This window comes from Pongo pygmaeus, chromosome 23 (genome assembly GCF_028885625.2).
Source record: "Pongo pygmaeus isolate AG05252 chromosome 23, NHGRI_mPonPyg2-v2.0_pri, whole genome shotgun sequence".
Lineage (NCBI taxonomy): Eukaryota > Metazoa > Chordata > Mammalia > Primates > Hominidae > Pongo > Pongo pygmaeus.
The window spans coordinates 30,613,914-30,627,561 of record NC_085931.1 but is presented as its reverse complement, the minus strand read 5'-3'; the positions used below and the strand labels follow the sequence as shown (position 1 = coordinate 30,627,561).

At 48.4% G+C, this 13,648-nt stretch overlaps 1 long non-coding RNA gene, 1 pseudogene and 2 gene segments (V, D, J or C); 3 read left to right on the top strand and 1 right to left on the bottom strand.

The window, feature by feature from the left end:
* The window catches only part of LOC129022824 (uncharacterized), a 27,922-nt gene extending 15,187 nt beyond the window's left edge, over nt 1–12,735 (bottom strand). Inside the window, exons 1-7 of one of the 2 annotated variants that reach the window (XR_010125897.1) lie at nt 12,535–12,735; nt 12,120–12,318; nt 11,658–11,864; nt 10,381–10,594; nt 7,220–7,402; nt 6,082–6,283; nt 101–3,752 (exon numbers count right to left, since the gene is read on the bottom strand). This is a non-coding gene — a long non-coding RNA (uncharacterized LOC129022824). Of the gene's footprint in view, nt 1–100; nt 3,753–6,081; nt 6,284–7,219; nt 7,403–10,380; nt 10,595–11,657; nt 11,865–11,895; nt 12,089–12,119; nt 12,319–12,534 lie in introns of those variants that run through there. The other variant, XR_010125898.1, reaches the window with a different exon arrangement.
* Nucleotides 3,299–3,964, top strand: LOC129022822 (immunoglobulin lambda variable 5-52-like). The segment is given in 2 exon segments: nt 3,299–3,358; nt 3,480–3,964. Coding segments are annotated over 2 exon segments (531 nt in total).
* On the top strand, nt 6,572–13,648 carry LOC129023703 (immunoglobulin lambda variable 1-51-like). The segment is given in 3 exon segments: nt 6,572–7,136; nt 7,246–7,613; nt 12,843–13,648. Coding segments are annotated over 3 exon segments (438 nt in total).
* On the top strand, nt 12,868–13,359 carry LOC129023702 (immunoglobulin lambda variable 1-47-like; annotated as a pseudogene).

Sequence of the window (13,648 nt, the reverse complement as noted above, 5' to 3'; positions counted from 1 at the left end):
ATGGGGAGGTGTGTAAGGCCATTCTTGAATTACTATAAAGAAATCTCTGAGACTGGATGATTTACAAAGAAATTTACAAAGAAATGTTGAATTGACTCACAGTTCTGTGGGCTGTACAGGAAGCTTGGTGCTGGCATCTGCTCCTCTTCTGGGATGCCTCAAGGAGTTTTGACTCATGGCAGAAGATGAAGTAGGAGCAGGCATCTCACATGGCAGAACAGGAGCAAGATAGAGAGTGGGTAGGAAAGGTGTCACAAATTTGAACAACCAAATCCCATGAAAACTCACTGTCATAAGGTGAAAACCAACCCATGAAGGATCCTTTCTCATGATCCAAGTACCTCCCACAAGGTCCCACTTCTAACCTTGTGAATTACATTTCAACATCAGATTTAGTTTAGCATCCAAACTATACCATTATTCCCCTGGTCTCTCAAGTCTCATGTTCTTCTCACATAGCAAAATACAATAATGTCTTCCTAACAATCCCCAAAACTCTTAACTCATTCCAGCATCAACTTAGTTGAAGTCCGCAGTTCAGAGTCTCATTTGAGATAAGGCAAGTCCCTTTCACCTATAGGCCAGTAAAATCAAAAAACAAGTTATTTACTTCCAAGATATGCTGGTGGTACAGGCATTGGGTAAATATTCCCATTCCGAGAGAGAAAAAACTGCCATAAAAAAAGGGCTACAGATGTCATGGAAGTTTGAAACCATGCAGGGCATTCATTAAATGTTAAAACTCCAAAATAATCTTTTTTTGACCCCGTCTCCCACATCCAGGGCACACTGATGTAAACGGTGGGCTACCAAGGCTGAAGGCAGTTCTACCCATTTGGCTATGCGGGGTTCGGCCCCTGTGGCTACTGTCATAAGCTGTTAAGTGCCTGCAGCTTTTCCAGGTGTAGGATACAATTTGCCAGTGGATCTACCATTCTGGTATGCAGACGACAGTGACCTCCTTCCCACACCTCGACTAGGCAGTGCCCCAGTAGGGACTCGGTCTGGGGCCTCCAACCCCACATTTCCGCTCCACACTGACCTAGTAGAGGTTCTGTGGGAGGGTTCTGCCCCCGCAACAGGCTTCTGACTGAGTACCCAGGCTTTTCCATACATCCTCGGAAATCTAGGTGGAGGTTGTCGAGGCTCCAACACTCTTGCATTCTGTACTCCTGCAGGTTTAACACCACATAGAAGCTTCCAAGGCTTATCATGGCTTTTGCTCCCCAAAACTGTGGCATAGCATTATCTGGAGCCTCTTGAGCCAAGGCTGGAGCTGAATCAGCCATGAGGTTGCACAGGACTCTGGGGCCCTAGGCCAGACCCAGCAAGCCATTCAGTTCACCTAGGCTCAGGAACTGTAATGTGAGAGGCTGCCTCAGAGATATCTGAAATGCCTTTGAGGTCTTTTTCCCATTGTCTTGGCTATCAACACTTGGCTCCTCTTTAGTTTTGCAAATACCTCTAGCAAGTGATTGTTTTGCAGCCCACTTGGATTCTTTTCAGGAAAAGAGGATGTTATTTTCTGCCACATAGTCAAGCTGAAAATTTTTCAATCTTTTATGCTCTGCTTTCCTTTTAAATATAAATTCCAAATTAAAGTCATTTCTTTGATCTCACATCTGAGTATTGGCTGTAGACACAGCCAGGCCACCTCTTGAACTCTTTCTGCCTAGACATTTCTTCTGCCAGATACTCTAAATGGTTGTTCTGAAGTTCCAACTTCCACAGATTCCTAGAACACGAATAGAATTCAGCCAAACTCTTTCCTAAGGCATAACATGTGAGATATTTGCCCCAGTTCTCAATAAGTTACTCACTTTCCATCTGAGATGTTGACAGCCTATACTTCATTGTTCATAACACCATCAGCATTTTGATCATAACCATTTAACCAGCCTCTATAAAGTCTGAAGCATTTTCCAATCTTCCTGTTGTGAACCCCCAAAATCGGACACAGGTCTCAGTTACAACTCAGAAAGCTTATTTTGCCAAGGTTGAGGAGGCACATCTGTGACACAGCCTCAGGAGATCCTGATAACATATGTCCAAGGTGGTAGGGGTACAGCTTGGTTTTATGCATTTTAGGCAGACATGAGACATCAATCAACATGTGTAAGATGCACATCAGTTCAGTCTGGAAAGGTGGAACAGCTCCAGGTGAAGGCAGGATAACTTGAAGTGGGGAAGGGGCTTCCAGGTCTTAGATAGATAAGAGACACGTGGTTGCGTTCTTTTGAGCTTCTGATGAGCCTCTCCAAAGGAGGCAATCAGATATGCATTTATCTCAGTGAGCAGAGAGGAGGCTTTCAATAGAATGGGAGGCAGGTTTGCTCTAAGCAGTTGCCAGCTTGAGTGTGGTCCTGATTTGTTTTCCTTTCACATTGTCTTCTCCTGAGCCCCCCAAACCCTTCCAACCTCTGGCCATGACTGAGTTCCACAGCTGCTTTTGTACTATCGGGTATCTTTTAGCAATACTTTATTTCTCAGTACCAAGTATCTCTGTTAGGACATTGTTGCATTGCTTCAAAGAAATACTCCAGGTTGGGAAATTTACAAACAAAAGAGGTTGAATTGGCTTATGGCTTTGCAGGCCGTACAAGAGTCATGGTGCCTGCAGTTGCTTGGCTTCTGAGGATATCTCAAGGGGATTTTACTCGGTGGAACATGAAGTGGGAGCAGACATCTCACATGGCAGAGTGGGAGCAAGAGAGTAAGGGGGGAGGTTCCACACATCTCAACAATCAGATCTTGCAAGAACTCAATCACTGTCATGAGGACAGCACCAAGCCTCGCGGAATCCTCTCTGATGACCCAACCACCTCCCACCAGGTGCCACATGCAACATTGGGGATTACGTTTCAACAGGAGATTGAGAGAGGACACACATCCTCACTATATCAGGAGGTGTGTGCCGTGCAACCAGCAGGGGATGCTGCAGGACTGCCCTATGGTCCCTACACAGCTGCTTAGTAAGAACCATTCACTCCAAGGAACCTGTGCCCTGTGTTCAATGATGGGGACTCAGGAGCTCTGTCCTCTCTGGCCTGGCAGAGTCCCCTAAGCAGAGACCTGTGTATGGTCTCGGCAGGTGCTTCCTCCCAGGGCCCTCCGAAGGGGGAAACCAAACTTCCCTCCTCCTCAGTCTGCAGTGTGAGCTGAGCTTCAGCCCCGGGGTTCAGGGAGGGGCTGGGCAGTCCTTGGATGGAAACATATTTGCATGAGCAGCCCCTCCCCTGGCAGAGGATGGAGAAGAAAAGGAGACCTGGGGCAGCTCAGGCCTACTGTTAGGGCTCAGGGACTGTGTCCACCATGGCCTGGACTCTTCTCCTTCTCATGCTCCTCTCTCACTGCACAGGTAGGGAAAATCCTTATAAACTGAGTCTCAGTGTCCAACCTACACCATCCCCTGTGGCTCAGACCTATGAGAAGCTTTACCCTGGGAACTGCCTTATCACCCATGATGTCTGTGTTTTCAGGTTCCCTTTCCCAGCCTGTGCTGACTCAGCCATCTTCCCATTCTGCATCTTCTGGAGCATCAGTCAGACTCACCTGCACACTGAGCAGCGGCTTCAGTGTTGGGGACTTCTGGATAAGCTGGTACCAACAAAAGTCAGGGAACCCTCCCCGGTATCTCCTGTACTACCACTCAGACTCCGATAAGGGCCAAGGCTCTGGAGTTCCCAGCCGCTTCTCTGGATCCAATGATGCATCAGCCAATGCAGGGATTCTGCGTATCTCTGGGCTCCAGCCTGAGGATGAGGCTGACTATTACTGTGGTACATGGCACGGCAACTCTAAGACTCACACAGTGCTCCAGACCCATGAGGAAGTAAGACAAAAACCTCCCCTCTACTCTCCTGCCCTAGTGAAGTCACCCCTGCTGGTGGCTCTGACCAAATCTAGCTCAGGGGGTGACATCTGTTGTCACATCAACAGCACTGGAGCTCCCATGGACAAGTAGGTCTAACAAAGTCCTACCTTGCTCTCATTTCAAAGGCAGGCATCCCTTGCTCAGGGGTAAAGTCTCTCAGGGTTGACATTGAAGAAGGCAAGAGGGGTGGGTTGGGGTTCATCTCAGCCCAGAGTCTAAAAGTGACTCAGAGATGCTGCTGGTCTGAGAGTTTTAATATGAGCCTTGGGATACAATACAGGGATGCAGATGGGAATTGTATTCTCTATATCAGTAATGAACCATCAGTAGTTGAAAAGTCAGTACATTGAAAATAGCATAAAGCATGAAATACTTTAGGATAAATATGACAAAAATTGTTGTTTTACACACTAGAAGTCATAAAACATTGTTTAGACGCAGGTCTTAAAGAAGACCTGAGTAAATGCACAGATAATCCTTTTTTTTTTTTTTTTTTGAGACAGAGTTTCACTCTTGTTGCCCAGGCTGGAGTGCAATGGCATAATCTCCGATCTCGGCTCACCACAACCTCCACTTCCTGGGTTCAAGCGATTCTCCTGCCTCAGCCTCCTGAGTAGCTGGGATTACAGGCATGTGCCACCATGCCCGGCTAATTTTTGTATTTTTAGTAGAGACAGGGTTTCTCCATGTTGGTCAGGCTGGTCTTGAACACCTGATCTCAGGTGATCTGCCCATCTCGGCCTCCCGAAGTGCTGGGATTACAGGCATGAGCCAATGTTCCCAGCCCAGATAACCTTTTTTTTTTTTTTTTTTTTGAGAAGGAGTCTCGCTCTGTCGCCCAGGCTGCAGTGCAGTGGCGCGATCTCGGCTCACTGCAACCTCCACCTCCTGGTTGAAGCAATTCTCCTGCCTCAGCCTCCCTAGTAGCTGGGACTATAGGCATGTGCCACCACTCCCGGCTAATTTTTTTTTTTTTTTTCTGTAGCGACAGGGTTTCACCGTGTTTGGTCTTGATCTCTTGACCTTATGACCTGCCTGCCTTGGCCTCTCAAAGTGCTGGGATTACAGGCATGAGCCACAGTGCCCGGCCCCAGATAACCCTTTTCATGTGAGAGTGTGGAGAATGTTGCTGCAGCTGGCGTGGGATGGGGGATGGCTGGGTTGAGACTGTGTTGTCACCTGCAGTGTGCACCTGAGGTGACATGGTTCTGAACATCACTTTCCCCAGTGAAGGCCCGAGTGACCTATTACTTGCTTCTCAAAATTCAAGAAATAGATGACTCTAGGAGAGTGCACAGTAAGCTTTCTGCGTATTCTTTCAAGTGATTTCGAGGTCACTGACTCTTTTTCCAAGACTTAAACACAAAATCCACATCCATCATTCTTGTGTAAAGAGACCATTCTTTTTTTTTTTTTTTGAAATGGAGTCTCACTCTGTTGCCCAAGCTGGAGTGCAGTAGTGGCATGATCTCGGCTCACTGCAAGCTCTGTCTGCCGGGTTCACGCCGTTCTCCTGCCTCAGCCTCCCAAGTAGCTGGGACTACAGGCACCCACCACCACGCCCAGCTAAGTTTTTGTATTTTTTAGTAGAGATGGGGTTTCAACATGTTGGCCAGAATGGTCTTGATCTCTTGACCTTGTGATCCACCTGCCTTGGCCTCCCAAAGTGCTGGGATTACAGGCGTGAGCCACTGCGCCTGGCCCAAGATGGGGTTTCATCATGTTGACCAGGCTGGTCTCAAACTCCCGACCTCAATTGATCCACTCACCTCAGCCTCACAAAGTGCTGGGATTACAGGCGTGAGCCACCGTGCCCAGCCTAGTACATTGTTTAAATGGTGCATTTAAAACTTCTTGGTACTACAACTGCCTGGTGACAGATTCACCAGAGCAAATAACTACCCTGCTGTTCTCCAACCACATGGGATTCTCCAAACAAAGATCTGTTGAGTCCAAAATGTATCATGCCAGAACTCTTGCAGTCATATATATAACATGTTTCATTTTAATAAATAGGGTTATCTTTTTTCTTCATCTTATTGTTTTTAACGTATCATCTTCTAGGTTTCATTACACAGCAAAGATGAATAATTTCTGTCATCTTTAAGACATGCTGAAAACACTCATTAGTGATTTTAAACAGTATTATTTCCTAAACATCCTAGTTGGAATGGTTGATCCTAAAAGCTACCATGTGTCAGGCTCACCTGAGTGCAGACTCTGGTCTAAACAAGCTAAAGTTTTAATTCTTCCATCTTCAAATACTGAGCATATTTGGTTGTTTTGCTCTTTAGCAAAACACTGCAAAGTCATTTGCTAGGATCCCCTGCAGACTGGCATTCAGTGATGGAGAACAGACTCCTGGGTGAGATCCCTGGTCACAGGATCCAGATGACTATGACTGCAAGTCTGGAAAAGAAGAGAGAGAACAAAGATTTACCAGCATAACCCTCTGAGAATGTGCCCCGGCCATCCTGGAGGGAAGAGCTCCCTATCTACCCAGCACTGCAGAATCCACAGAAGAAGGAGAGCTCCAGCTACCAGAGGGCAGCCACACGAGAGGAGAGGACCTGGTGTCCCCACAGGTGAGGAAATGGGTCCATGGGGCTGGTCAGTGCTCTTGATTTCATTCTGACATAAGAGGACTTTGTGTAGTCACCACCTGAGTCCTATACAGTGAACAGCCAAGGAGCCATGGACAGATTCACCGCTGAGGAACCAAGTAGAATGTGAAGTCTGCCCTGAGGTCACACAAAAAAGAAGGGGCTGCCTGGCCTAGCCCTGATGGAGGGGGCCATGGATAGAACAACGGGGAGGCAGGGGTGTCTCTGAGATGCTCTGGTCACCTTGTCATATAATGGTGGTGTACAATGACCAAAATGGACACCAGGGGGCACCTGGGTACCATTCCTTAGAAGACTGGGTGTGATGAGAGCAGGACCAGCGCCACCTGTCCTGCTTGGTGCCCTATGCTTAGGGCTCACAGATGTCAACTCTCCACCCCCTGGGACCACACGGCCCCACACCTGCCACTCCCTGACATCCTCAGGCAGAGGAGCCTGACCCAGGGCCCAGGGTGGGATCAGAAAGCTGGAGGGTCTGATTTGCATGGATGGACCCTCCTCCTCTCAGAGTATAAAGAGGGGCAGGGAGAGACTTGGGGAAGCTCTGCTTCAGCTGTGAGCACAGAAGGCAGGACTCGGGACAATCTTCATCATGACCTGCTCCCCTCTCCTCCTCGCCCTTCTCATTCACTGCACAGGTGCCCAGACACAGGGTCAGGGGAGGGGTCCTGGAAGCCCATGAGGCCCTGCTTTCTCCTTCTCTCTCTAGACCAAGAATCACCATGTCTGTGTTTCTCCTGCTTCCAGGGTCCTGGGCCCAGTCTGTGTTGACGCAGCCGCCCTCAGTGTCTGCGGCCCCAGGACAGAAGGTCACCATCTCCTGCTCTGGAAGCAGCTCCAACATTGGGAATTATGCAGTATCCTGGTACCAACAGCTCCCAGGAACAGCCCCCAAACTCCTCATCTATGAAAATAATAAGCGACCCTCAGGGATTTCTGACAGATTCTCTGGCTCCAAGTCTGGCACGTCAGCCACCCTGGGCATCACTGGACTCCAGACTGGGGATGAGGCTGATTATTACTGCTCAGCATGGGATAGCAGCCTGAGTGCTGGCACAATGCTCCAGGCCAATGGGGAACTGAGACAAGAACCACCTTCCTCCTCCACCAGGAGGGTGAGTGCCGGCAGCTGCTGCTCACATCTGACCTCTAGCTTCTGCTGATGTAGCTTCCCCCATGGGCCTGGGGGCAGCCAGGGCCCTGCCTAGGAGTGGAGGCTCCACCACTTTAGTCTGCAGAGTCAAGAACACAGACTCCAGGAAACAGAATATTCTGCTCCCGCAGCTTGGGGCACAGGGTCTCTGCACTGAAATCCTGGGCTGTGGTGGCAGGCCCAGCTGTGTCTTCACAGACCTTCCTGTGCCTGCCCATGGTGTGGGGAGGGGGTGAGGAGTTGTGGGCCTTTGAGCTTCACTAGAGACCTGAGGGAGCAGAGGTGCTTCCCAAGACCTGGACTCCTTCCCTCACCCTCCTCCCATCACTCTCCTCACTGTAGCTCTGGCCGGGTGAAGGCTCAGGGCTACTTGAGGATGTTGCTCAGCCCAGGGTCTCCATCCCAGGCATTGTTTCCAACTTTGTAAGGGCTGTCTCTGAATCTGTAGAAACATTTATTTCTATGTGCCCAGGACAGGGTTAGAGGGCACCAACCTCACCCCTTGCAAACTGATCCTCACCTCTCAGTTCCCCAATGAGGAGAAGAAAGAGTTAGAAATCAGGAATCTACTGAGGGCTCCCCTCTCTCCTCTCTTCCAGTCTCCCCCTGGCATCCTCCTTCCAAAGAAATAAGGTGGAGGCAGTCACAGAGAGCAAGGGAAGGCCCAGGCATTTATATCAGGCAGCAGAGCCAGCCAGTCCCCCTAGATGGTGGAGGGAGGTGGTGGAGGTGTCTGGGACCAGAAAATTGTAAGGACCCTCTTACTAAAGTGAGGAGGGGTGGCATAAACTGAGGCTCAGAGGGTGGGCCAGATCTCCTGAGCCATCTACTCATTTTTTCCTGTGTTCCAGTTTGGGTAAGAATAGGATAGAAGTCTGAAGAGGTTCCTTTCCTCAGTAAGAATTCGTTGAGCAAGGACTTCATGTCTAAAACACCAAAAGCAATGGCAACAAAAGCCAAAATTGACAAATGGGATCTATTTAAACTAAGGAGCTTCTGCACAGGAAAAGAAACTACCATCAGAGTGAACAGGCAATTTACAGAATGGGAGAAAATTTTTGCAATCTACCCATCTGACAAAGGGCTAATATCCGGAATCTACAAAGAACTCAAACAAATTTACAAGAAAAAAACAAAACACCTGTCAACAAGCGGGCGAAGGATATGAATAGACACTTCTCAAAAGAAGACATTTATGCAGCCAACAGACACATGAAAAAATGCTCATCGTCACTGGCCATCAGAGAAATGCAAATCAAAACCACAATGAGATACCATCTCACGCCAGTTAGAATGGCAATCATTAAAAAGTTAGGAAACAACAGGTGCTGGAGAGGATGTGGAGAAATAGGAACACTTTTACACTTTTGGTGGGACTGTAAACTAGTTCAACCATTGTGGAAGACAGTGTGGTGATTCCTCAGGGATCTAGATCTAGAAATACGGCTTGACCCAGCCATCCCATTACTTGGCATATACCCAAAGGAATATAAATCATGCTGCTATAAAGACACATGCACATGTATGTTTATTGCGGCACTACTTACAATAGCAAAGACTTGGAACCAACCCAAATGTCCAACAATGACAGACTGGATTAAGAAAATGTGGCACATAAACACCATGGAATACTATGCGGCCATAAAAAATGAGGAGTTCGTGTCCTTTGTAGGGACATGGATGAAGCTGGAAACCATCATTCTCAGCAAACTATCGCAAGGACAAAAAAAAAAAAAAACACTTCATGTTCTCACTCATAGGTGGGAATTGAACAATGAGAACACTTGGACATAGGAAGGGGAACATCACACACTAGGGCCTGTTGTGGGGTTGGGGGACGGGGGAGGGATAGCATTAGGAGATATACCTAATGTAAATGCTGAGTTAATGGGTGCAGCACACCAACATGGCACATGTATACATATGTAACAAACCTGCACGTTGTGCACATGTACCCTAGAACTTAAGGTATGATAAATAAATATATATATGTATACATATGTATATGTATATATATGTATATGTATATGTATATATATGTATATGTGTATATATATATATATGGGGACAAAAAAGAATTCTTTGAGGATTATTGGCCACTCCGGCATTGAGGGGAGACTGAGCCTCACTCTCAGGCCAAAAGAATTGGATGCTTTCAAGGGAATTTGATTGTACTGAAGCTCCCAGACTCTGACATCTAAGACTTATGCCCGCATAGCAGAGCCCAGCACTGATACCAAAATGGATGAAGGCTGATAGGTAAGCCTAGAATATTCTAGCTGACACCATCTTGTGGAAAAGAGAATCAAGCTAAAATATTGATGTAATAAGGTGGCATCTCACGGTAAGGACAGAAGAGCTTGAGTGGGGGAGGGTAGAGCAGCCATTAGAGGGTTGGACAAGGAGGATACAGAATCTCAGGTAAGTTTGTGAGGAAAACTCCAGATGCTTCAGAGAAGATGGACAAGGAGGTAGGCAGTGTGAAGCCCATGGGGCCAGCTCTGGTCACCGGAAGAGAGTGGTCAGATGGGTGTGGGGTCGGATGTGGTAAGGAGGGTGCAGCCTGAAGAGGAGACTGTCCATTGTGACTCATAGGAAGAGGAGGCCTGGGACCTAGCACAGTGACAAAAGGAGGACCTGGAAGGATCTGGGCCCTCAAGACACACAGGGACTGGGGTTTTGGTCTGTCTGTGAGGGTCCCTGAGGAGGATCACATAAAAAATCCATACTCAGTGTCCTCCGTCCAGGTCTCACTGTCGCAACTGTTGCCCCTTCCTCCTGGAGCCTCTGGGTGTCCAGTTCTTTAGCTGTGGATCTGCTCCTCTCTCTGCCCTCAGCCTAACAGCTGATGGGGCATCCACCAGGAAGCGCATCTGTGGGCAGGGAGGGGGCCGTGGGCAGCCTTGTCTTGTATGTGAGACAGTGCTCAGCCTCGGTGACCCCCTGTTCATTAACGTGGGAGGAAAGGAAAACAAAATTCACTGTGAACATCTATGCATCATCAAAGAAAAAGCAATGAGAAAAAACAGGAAGGGAAGCACAGCTCTAACAGTTTATTTCTACTTGGAAGTAAATAAGACAATATGCCTGATGTGTTATATAATCACAATAAACTTTTTAAAAACTATAAAAATTATGTAAAGGAACATGGCTTACACTAAAAGGAACATTTAAAATAATGACACCCTTGAAATGCAATCCCAAAACACAGCATACATTTTATTTCAGTTTCATATACGGATTGGTTTTATTTAAATGTCTATAATAAATCTCACTATTTGGTTGTTTAAATGGAGCATTTAAAATCTCATTGTGGCCAGGAGTGGTGGCTCACGCCTGTAATCCCAGCACTTTGGGAGTCCAAGGTGGGCCGATCACAAGGTCAGGAATTGGAGACCAGCCTGGACAACATGGTGAAACCCTGTCTCCACTAAAAAAATACAAAAATTAGCCGGGTATGGTGGCGTGCGCTGGTAATTCCAGCTACTTGGAAGGGTGAGGCAGGAGAATTGCTTGAACCTGGGAGGCAGAGGTTGCATTTAGCTGAGATGGTGCCACTGCACTCCAGCCTGGGCAACAGACCAAGACTCCAGCTCAAAAAAAAAAAAAAAAATAAACAAACAAATAATCTCACTGTATTGCAACTGCCTGATGATACATTCAACAGTATATAAATATCAACATAACCATCCAGCTGTTTTCCTCCATCCCCATAAAATTCCCCAAACAAATATTTGTTAAGAGCCCAGGGTGTATCATGCCAGAACTCATGAAGTCATAGACATTATCTATTTCATTTTTCATTTTGATTAACAGAATTATCTTTTTTTAAGCTTATTGTTTTTAGTTTATTAGATTCTAGATGTCATTACAGATCAAAGATGAATAATTTCCATCATCTTCAAGCCACCCCCACAACACTCACTACTGAATTTGAGCCATAATATTTCCCTGGAAATCCTAGTTGGGGTGCTCGATGCTAAGAGCTATCACATATCAGGCTCACCTGAGGACAGACTCTGGTTGTCAAACCAAGTTAAAATTTTAATTCTTCCCATCTTCAAAGACTGAGCATCTTTGCTCTTTTTGCTCATAAGTGAGACCCTCCAAAGACATTTGCCAAGATCCCCCACAGACTGGCATTCAGTGCTTGGAGGACAGACTCCTAGGCAAGATCCCTGGTCACAGTATCCAGATGACTATGACTGCAAATCTGGGGAAGTAGAGGGAGAACAACGATTTACCAGAAACACCCTCTGGGAATTCCTCCCCAGGATATCCCAGAGGGAAGAGCTCCCTTTCTCCTCAGCGCAGCAGGATCCACAGAGGAAGTGGAGCCCTGGCCACCAGGAAGGAGCCACATGAGAGGAGAGGACCCGGTGTCCAACACTGGTGGGAAGTGAGACCATGGGGCCGGTCCCCGCTCTGGGCTTGATCCTGAAATAAAAGGACTTTGTGTAGACATCACCTGAATCCTCTACAATGTACAGCCAAAGAGCCATGGACAGATTCACTCCTGAGGAGTCCAGTAGAGCGTGAAGACTGCCCTGAGGTCACAGGAGGGAGACACAGGTGCCACCTTACTGGGCCGGGACTTGAGAGCGGGGGCAGTGGCCAGAAACCGGGGCAGGGCAGAGGCAGCGGTGAATCTCAGAGGCTCTGGTCACCTGATCATAGAACGGTTTGCCTTAGTCTGGACACTAGGGGGCACTTGGAGACCATTTCTGAGAAGACTGGGGTTAATCAGAGCAGAACCAGGCACCTGCCCTGCCTGATGTCCTCTGCTCAGGGCTGACAGCTGTGTCCTGTGTCCTCCCCACCCCCTGGGACCACAAAGCTCCACCCCTGCCACCCCCTGACATACTCAAGCCAAGGAGCCTGACCCAGGGCTCAGGGTGGGGTCACAAACCGGGAGTCTGATTTGCATGGATGGACTCTCCCCCTCTCAGAGTATGAAGAGAGGGAGAGATCTGGGGGAAGCTCAGCTTCAGCTGTGGGTAGAGAAGCCAGGACTCAGGACAATCTCCAGCATGGCCGGCTTCCCTCTCCTCCTCACCCTCCTCACTCACTGTGCAGGTGACAGGATGGGGACCAAGAGAGGGGCCCTGGGAAGCCCATGGGGCCCTGCTTTCTCCTCTTGTCTCCTTTTGTCTCTTGTCAATCACCATGTCTGTGTCTCTCTCACTTCCAGGGTCCTGGGCCCAGTCTGTGCTGACACAGCCACCCTCAGCGTCTGGGACCCCCGGGCAGAGGGTCACCATCTCTTGTTCTGGAAGCAGCTCCAACATCGGAAGTAATTATGTATACTGGTACCAGCAGTTCCCAGGAATGGCCCCCAAACTCCTCATCTATGATAATAATCAGCGGCCCTCAGGGGTCCCTGACCGATTCTCTGGCTCCAAGTCTGGCACCTCAGCCTCCCTGGCCATCAGTGGGCTCCGGTCCGAGGATGAGGCTGATTATTACTGTGCAGCATGGGATAACAGCCTGAGTGGTCCCACAGTGCTCCAGGCCCATGGGGAAGTGAGACAAGAACCCCCTTCCCCCTCTGCCAGGAGGGTGAGCCCCAGCAGCTTCTGCTCAGGACTGGCCTGTGGCTTCTGCTGCTGTAGCTTCCTTCATGGGTCCAGGGGCACCCAGGGCCCTGCCTGAGAGTGGAGGCTCCTCCTCCCCTTCATCCTCAGAGTCAGGAACAGGACATCCAGGAAACAGAACATCCTGCTCCCTGCAGCTTAGGACACAGGGTTTCTGCACTGAAGTCCTGGGCTGAGGTGGCAGATGCAGCTGTGTCGTCACAGACCCACCTCTGATGGGAAACCTGTGTCTCTGTCATCCTCCTTTTCCCATTTCCAGGAGTTTCCAGAGTGGTGTCTTCCTCTGTCTGCTCCTCAGTGTGAATCCCTGTGCTTCCTTTCTCTCCAGCCTATTCTTTTTAAATAAAACTCCTTTCATGTAGGAATAATGCACATCTAATAAACCACCCAGATGTATAATAGG